The sequence below is a fragment of the Durotheca rogersii genome (genome assembly GCF_024521655.1).
Source record: "Durotheca rogersii strain YMJ 92031201 chromosome Unknown GGS23scaffold_1, whole genome shotgun sequence".
Classification (NCBI taxonomy): domain Eukaryota; kingdom Fungi; phylum Ascomycota; class Sordariomycetes; order Xylariales; family Xylariaceae; genus Durotheca; species Durotheca rogersii.
Window position 1 is genome coordinate 3173728 of NW_026251232.1, and position 7694 is coordinate 3181421.

Genomic DNA, 7694 nt, shown 5'->3' on the forward strand with positions numbered 1-7694 from the left:
AACAGGATAAGCTTGTGATAACAGCTGATAAGAAATGTTATCAGAAGTAGGTGTGCACAGACCTGGAGGAACCCCTTTGTTCTAGCGAAGCTACGTAACTGCATCAGCCCCACCAGATGCAACTCACCAAGGAACATCAACACCATGACCAGTACGGGCCGGACGGCTTTCCATCTATACCCAATACATCCATTTATTCCAACATCCTCAACAGCCCCAACTCCGGCGTCGTACGTAACCGCGCTCTTCTAGTCAACCCGGCCAGTCGCCTCTGCCCACCATGCTGCTTCTCGACTACCAGAACGTCCTGATACAATCTGTACTGGCCGAGAGATTCTCCGGGTGAGTCCGGTTGCCTGCAACCGCCCACCACACAAAGACAGACGTAGAAGGGAGAGCATCTGCAGGTCTAACAGCATAACCCCCTAGAGCTCCTCCCGCCTCCATCGACCAGACCGTTTCCGACTTCGACGGCGTCATCTTCCACATATCCACCCCCGAGTCCAAGACCCAGATCCTAGTTTCCATCCAGATCCGATGCTTCAAAGATCTCGTTAAGTATGGCGCTGAGCAGGTGCTCCAACGCGAGTATGGCCCTTATGTGGTAGCCGCCGAGACCGGCTACGATTTCTCAGTCCTGGTCGACCTCGAGAATCTACCAGCTGAAAAGGGTAAGAATTCCCGCAGGGTTGCGCCGGGGTGCGTGTGCGATGTTGACGGAGAATCTAGAGGCACGAGACGAACTGGTCAACAAGATCTCGTTGCTGAAGCGCAATGCCATGGCGGCGCCGTTCGAGCATGCCTATTCCGAGCATTACAAGCTGAAGGAGGCCGCTTCGAAGTACACGTCGGAGGAAGCGCCCCAGGGCGTCCGAGAAGGCGGTGAGGTGATGGCTATTCACTACCGCGACGAGGAGGCTATCTACGTGAAGGCGAGCCACGACCGCGTGACCGTCATCTTCAGCACCATCTTCCGCGAGGAGACGGACAGGGTGTTCGGGAAGGTCTTCATCCAAGAGTTCGTCGATGCGCGAAGGAGAGCGATCCAGAATGCGCCTCAGGTCTTGTTCATGAACGAGCCACCGCTGGAATTGCAGGGCGTTCCCGGCGTACAGGCCTCTGGCGGGGACGTCGGATATGTCACCTTCGGTACGCGAAGCGACACCCAGGATCTGCGAGGGAAACGATTGCTGACTCCTCGAAGTTCTGTTCCCGCGACATTTGACCCCCCAGCGGATGCCAGATGTCATCTCTCACATCCAGACCTTCCGCGACTACTTCCATTACCACATTAAGGCGTCTAAGGTACGGGCGGAGCAACTGAAACCAACCTCCTACTTATACTAACTCGAGGTACTTAGGCATATATTCACTCCCGTATGAGGCGGAGGACAGCAGATTTCCTCCAAGGTAAGATTGCATTCCTAGTTCAATCCTACTACACGTCCCTCACGGAGCTCGCACTTACCACTGCTTTTAGTGCTCCGAAGGGCCCGGCCAGAGAATGAGGAGAAAGAGAGGAAGACAGCAAGCGGAAGGACATTCAAGGTCCAAGGATCCTAGGATGGGTGCTTCTTACAGCTTTTTTCTTCACGCAACACGGCGACAATGCGTAACCTCATACCCCCACATGTGCAATGCCGACAGACAATGCCATGCCAAATGGAAGATTTTTTTTTTGGCTTCAATGCCTGCAGCCTATATAAGGTGAAACAATATGTTGTGAACTGAAGGATACAATCGCATTGCTCAACCCGCAACAACTTCAACATAGACAAGGGCAACAAAGCCATCGACTGCCAGCTTACGACGTCAAAGGAATACGAGCTTATAAACAACCCCGTCGATGGGCCGTACATGTGTAATTATTCAGAATATACACACCGCTCTGGAGACTCATACGTAGGTCCCCATATTTAATATTCCAAACATAGACACCTTCGCCCTCACGCAGCGAGGTCAAATTCTCCCGGTAGGTTGACCCCCCCTGACCCCTATTGTCTTATTTGTTTTGTTGGTACGCCCTCCGCAGAACACTATAAGCAGTCCGAGAGGGATCTCGCCGCGGGTGCTACATCCTCTAAGTCGTCATCGTCCTCGTCGCGAGCGTAGTTACGGTCTACGTCTAGTTGGCACCAACCTACCTCACCCGCCCCACCGTCAGTCTCAACCTCGCGATACCCACGCGCCCGCCCGCTCGCCCGCGCACATACCATATACATACATACGCACATACATATACGCATATACATAAAGAGAGCATAGCCAGCCCGGCCCGCCCGCCGTTGTCCCCAGCTCAAGAGTGCAAGATGTGCCAGTACGGGCGAACGGTGTTCGCGTGCAACCACTCGCAGGTGGGCACGTCGCGGGTGCAAGCGTGCACGGCGCAGCAGGAGTTCGAGTCGGGGCAGCGGGCGGAGCCGTGCGAGGCGGCGACGACGCACGCGCTGATGAGCGTGCGGGTGCCGCGAGCGTGCGTGGCGTGCGCCGAGCGCAAGGCCGCGACCGACCGCAAGTTCGAGGTCGTGCGCCACCACATGCTCGAGCTGCGCGGGCAGCTCGAGCGCCTGTACGACGGGTGCGTAGCGCAGGTCGAGGGGGGAGGCGAGGCGGAGAGCGAGGGGGCGAAGAAGACGAACGGAGAGGGGAAGGGAGAAGAGGCAGCAAACGGCACAAACGGCACGAAGGAAGAGAGAAACAAGGAGGGAGGAAAGGGGAAGCGAGCCGTGGGTGTGAACGGTAAGCGCCCCGACCGAGACTCGGCCCCGGGTTCGGCCCCGGACGCGGGCTCGGGCACGGATTCGGGCGCGAGCGTGGATCCGGTCGCGGAATTCCTGCGCAAGAAGCGGATGGAGCCCTACGCGCATCTCATGATGTTCTCGGATTACCTCAGATGATGGATAAAACGGCAAGGTGAGCTTTCTCTATTCCTCTTCGGATCCCTCTTTTTTTTTTCACACACAGAAGCCCCCGCCCCTCCCTAGCACATACGCCTATCGCTTGGTAAGGCCCAAGCCGCTGCGTAGTTTACGTGGATGGGATGGGGTAGAGAGGGGTTTCCTGAGTTTGTTGACTGACTTGGGGGAAAGGGAGGAGGACATCATAACGATTAGAGGACATACATAGACTATTGGCCCATATCACGAGTTGGTGTGCTCCACGCCTCTGAAGGCGCGGGAAAATGTGCATATAATTCTGTTCCCCTTTATGGCTATACCTAACTGTATTTGTATGAGAGTGAATGGAATAAGTGTGTAAGTGGGGAGTAAGTAGGTTGTGCAGGATGAGGAGAGAGATGAGGGACGAACAATGAGTGGAATAAGTCCGCAACCACGGCCCATTGCATGCATAGATGGATCAGGGTTGCGTGGGCAGAAGCGCACAATTCATTTCTCTTGATGGGATGGAAATTAAAAAATGGAAATAAAATGGAAGAAAAAAAGGGAGCAGAGAGAGTAAAACAAAAATAGAGACGAAATAAGGGATAGTTAGAAGAAAAATAAAATAAAATAAAAATGCCATGGAATTCAAAGAAGAGAGGATGCGTGTCAAGGCGGCTGGAGTTGGAAGGTGCGCCAGGGCCCAGCAAGGCGACCCCATCGCGGCAGCCGTCCGGCGTCCACGTATCACATGTGGGCAGGTTCGGCCCTGAGGCCAGCCACTGACCGCCTCTGCGCACGGACCACGCACGTGCTGGGTGCCCGAAGATGGTTCAAGTTGGCTCAAGTTGGCTCGCGCTGGGTCAAGTCGGCTGGAGCACGAGCCAATCAGCCCGGCCAGGCGCCACTGTGGCTCCGCTTGCCTGCCTGACCCTGCTTGTGACGGCCTCCCTGGCGATCCATTTATCGTCATCACCGCCATTATCTACCCAGCAGACCGCGTGGAAATCGAGCGACGGCGTCGACAGATAGAAACTACCAAAGCCACCGGAATCCCGCAGCGACCCAGCGACGCAGACACCGACCGGGGGGGCCTGGAAGAAGAGCAAGCAGAGACCAAGCGAGACCAGACCAGGGAGGAGACACATACGCAGGAGACAGAGACAGAGAGAGAGAGAGAAAGAAAGAGAGAGAAACGCACACGCCACTCCCCCTGCTACCGCCGCTCCCACCATCGCGACCCAAACACCACAACACCACTGTTATCACCAACCCAGCACCGCTTCCTGGCTCCTCTTCTCTCCATCATCCCACCTACCGTCGGAGCCAAACCCCTCAACCTGTCCCTCTTCTGGTCCTTAAATTGCCGATAGTTTCCCAGACAACAAATGACCCGGTGCTGACCTGGGGTGTACCGCTATCACCGACTGGACCCTTCTCGTCTCGTCGCTCGCCCCGTCCCGCCCTCTGTCCCGTGACAGTTGCATCAAAGTTCGAGCCATCTGTCCATCTCCCACGTCCATCCCATCCATTCTCCGGCATCCAGCCTCTCGCCGCGGCAGCAAACACCCCTTCCCGCCAACGTGACGCGAGCGAACGAGCAAGCACACGAGCAGACGTGTTGTCACACGAGCTTGTTACTCGAGACCGCTACCTACGCCCAACCAGGCACGCCTGAGCGCACCTCTCGAGTGTCGTTGATACGGCCCAATACCCAAACTACACACACAACCATGGATAGAGGAGACATTTGGATAGTTGACGCCTTGGAAGGTACGTGGCCTAGAATTATCTGTGCCCTAACCATCACCACCACCACCTTCTGTCCCGTTACCCATTTCCATCCATCCATCCATCCACCCATCCCGTCCCACCCACCAGCCAACCACCGTACCCGTGCCCACTTGCTAACCACGAACCCCTCTCTTCCCTCGCTCGCAGGCATCCTCCCCCCACAGGCTCTGACCCTCGTGCGGGACCACATCCAGCACCCGCAGCTCATCCTGCCCTCGCTCTGGGAGCAGACCTCGAAGCTCACCCACACGGTGGCGGCGTCGCTCTCGCCGCTGCTCTCGCCGCTGCTCGCCCGCGCCGTGCGCGCCCTGCACGACTCGCCCGACCTCGTCGTCCTCGCCTTCCTGCTCGCCGTGTTCGTGCTGGCGCTGCAGATCGTGTCGTGGATCCACCGCGCCGCCCTGCTCGCCGCCCGCCTTGCCTTCCGCGCCGCCGCCTGGGCTCTGCTCGCCGCCCTCGTCGCCGTCGTCTGGCGCCGCGGCCCCGAGGCCACCGCCCGCGACCTCGCCGTCCTCGTCGGCCGCCTCGCCGGCTACGCCGCCCTCGTCCGCGACATCTGGTGGTCCGAGTACCAGCGCTTCGACGCCCAGACCCGCCGCTCCGCCGCCGCCGGTGCTACGAGCGCCGCCGGCTACGGCCAGGGCGCTGGCGCCGCCGCCGGGTACACGAGGGCCGGCCGCGGCGGCTGGTGAAAGGGGCCAACCCGAGGTGGCGCGGTCGAGGGTCGCGACCGGCTGGCTGGCTGGCTAGCTACCTGGCTAGGCTGGCTTAGCACAGGGAGGGGGGCGAGCGAGAGTGGGTTGGATAGATGAAGGGTAAGAAAGGGTCTGGAACCGATAGAGAGAGAGAGAGAGACGGAGACAGACAGAGAGAGAAGATCTGGTGAGCAGAGAGGACTGGTTATCTTCCCTTGTGCGAGCGGGTGTGCGGGTATGGGGAAAATAAGCGGAAGGCAAGTGACGAATTGCTTATGAAGCAATCCGGGGGTTTAAGGGTCAACCGTACTGCGTATCCTGTCCCTTTTTTTGGTTTTTTTTTTCCGCGTCGGGACATAATTTTCTCGGGTTGTTCTTCTTGTCTCTCGCGTCTGTAGGGTTTCCATGTCGCGTCACGTCACGTCTAGGGAGTACAGCAGGTTAGGCAAGGGTTACAGGGAGGGTCACGAATTGATGATGGAGAGAAGAACCAAAAACAAGAGCTGCCTCCCCGCCGTCTACCGCGGGAGAAGGGGGGGAGGAGGGGGGGGCGCGCGGCCAAGCTGATGATAGGGGATAGCCATGGCACGAACACCGATCCAATTCCACCACACAAAGACGGAAACTGGAGCAGCCTCCCGTCGACATCGTGCATGTTGTGACTGGTGCCTAGGCCTCGTGTCATCAAAATGCGATTCAGTAAAAGGAGAGGCGAGACAGGACTACCCCCGAGGTCGCCGTCCCTCCTCCCCTATCTCGATGCCCACTCCTGAAGGGGTTATACATGCCCCTCTCCATGTTCTCTCCTGAACTAATAAGCACGTATGCATGTAAACGCCGTCGCTATGTGAGTATACACAACCAAATGCCCCTTTCCTCGCCATCCGTCCGTACACGGCCTACATTCTATAGGTGTATCCCTTTCCTTTACCCCTTCAATTCTCTCGTGGAACGCAACCCTATTATACTCCGCCCCCCGGAATCGGGGATTTACAAAGAGAACAAGACTCCGCGGACAGCCAACCAACCAACCATCCGATGCTCTCCCCCTCTCTCTCTATACGCCGCCTCTCCCCTTCGCCCCCTGGCTCTCTCGGCGTGGCGGAGACAGCCCACGCGACCCGGCTCAGCCGTCCATCTCGTCGTCGTCGTCGAACTCGTTGTCCTTGAGCTCGCGGGGCTCCTGGGCCTCGTGGTACTGGATGCAGTCGTCGATGTAGCTGAGGATGCCGGCGACGCTGTCCTCGTCCTGGACGTCGAGCTTGAGGTAGCTGACCATGCCGAAGCTCTCGATGAGGCGGGCGACGGCGCGGTTGAGGCGGCGGAAGCTGGCGCCGCGCATGACGGCGTCGCGGGCGGCGGGGTCGGCGGCGGCGGCAGCGTCGGCGTCGGCGTCGTCCCGGACGTCGGCGTCCTCCTGGGTGAGGCGGCGGGCGACCTCGGCCGGGTCGTCGTCGAGGAGGTCCGGGTCGGGGGTGAGGAAGCGCCTGAGGTCGCGGCGGCGGACCTGGTCGCGGACGAGGTCCATCTTGGAGAGGATGTTGAGGTGCGGCACCTCGAGCATGACCATGGCGCTCATGGCGCCGAGGGTGCCGGCGAAGAACTTGGGGCGGTCGACGAGGAAGGTGGCCTCGAGGAGGTAGGCGGCGCAGAGGCGCAGGTCGAGGGCGCCGGCGCGGGTGAGGAAGCGGACGAGCGCGGGCAGCACCGGCACGTGCGTGTACAGCTCGATCTGGCCCGGCATGTCGAAGAGCACGAGGTACTCCTCGGTGAGCGGCTCGAGCGCGTCCGCGAGGAAGTCCAGGTTCTCCAGCAGGAACTCGAAGCAGTACACCAGCCCGCCGTTGGGGCCGAGCCCCAGCTCCTCCATCACGTCCGCCAGCGACACCAGGTCCCGGATGTCCAGGTCCGGCGCGTGCTCGAACCGCTCCGCGGCCGGGTCCAGGTTCACGTAGAAGCACGACCGCCGGTTCAGCTGCAGGTGCGTGATCAAGGCGGCGCAGAAAGTGGACTGGAAAGGGTGGGGGGAGGCGGGGGGAAGAAGGGCCGGGCGCGGTTAGCGAGGGAGCTGCCCCAGAAAGAAGGAGGAGGCTTCAGATGCTGCCGGGGGCGTGTCCGCATACCTTGCCCGCCCCTGCAGGGCCCATCACCATCACGCCGAACTTGCTCATGGTTGTAGGGAGATCGGGTAGGTAGGTAGGTAAGGTAGGTAGGTCGGCCGGGAAAGGGACGGCGACACGGCTCCCTCTTAATTACTACCACCAAGCTTTTTTTTCTTCTTCTTTTCCACGTCAATAGGGACGACAGCGACTAGCTAGCTAGCTGG

The 7694-nt window shown here is 59.2% G+C and overlaps 4 protein-coding genes across 4 annotated transcripts; 3 read left to right on the forward strand and 1 right to left on the reverse strand.

The window, feature by feature from the left end:
* Positions 1–280: 280 nt before the first annotated feature.
* On the forward strand, positions 281–2013 carry GGS23DRAFT_609359 (Arp2/3 complex; the record flags this gene model as incomplete). The annotated part of the gene is made up of 6 exons (XM_051520265.1): positions 281–342; positions 430–671; positions 730–1149; positions 1205–1305; positions 1362–1410; positions 1481–2013. 6 exons carry the CDS (start codon positions 281–283, stop codon positions 1561–1563), a joined length of 957 nt encoding a protein of 318 aa, XP_051377379.1. The 3' UTR covers positions 1564–2013.
* A 296-nt stretch (positions 2014–2309) lies between these two features.
* On the forward strand, positions 2310–2897 carry GGS23DRAFT_592429 (uncharacterized protein; the record flags this gene model as incomplete). Its single annotated transcript, XM_051517877.1, has 1 exon — positions 2310–2897. One exon carries the CDS (start codon positions 2310–2312, stop codon positions 2895–2897), a length of 588 nt encoding a protein of 195 aa, XP_051377380.1.
* A 1715-nt stretch (positions 2898–4612) lies between these two features.
* Positions 4613–5365, forward strand: GGS23DRAFT_592430 (uncharacterized protein; the record flags this gene model as incomplete). Its single annotated transcript, XM_051517878.1, has 2 exons — positions 4613–4652; positions 4821–5365. The coding sequence occupies 2 exons, from the start codon at positions 4613–4615 to the stop codon at positions 5363–5365; spliced, it is 585 nt and encodes a 194-aa protein (XP_051377381.1).
* Positions 5366–5758: 393 nt separating this feature from the next.
* Positions 5759–7694, reverse strand: GGS23DRAFT_44223 (GPN-loop GTPase). Its single transcript, XM_051513942.1, has 2 exons — positions 7492–7694; positions 5759–7379 (listed from the first exon to the last, which is right to left on the reverse strand). Exons 1-2 carry the CDS (start codon positions 7537–7539, stop codon positions 6495–6497), a joined length of 933 nt encoding a protein of 310 aa, XP_051377382.1. The 5' UTR covers positions 7540–7694; the 3' UTR covers positions 5759–6494.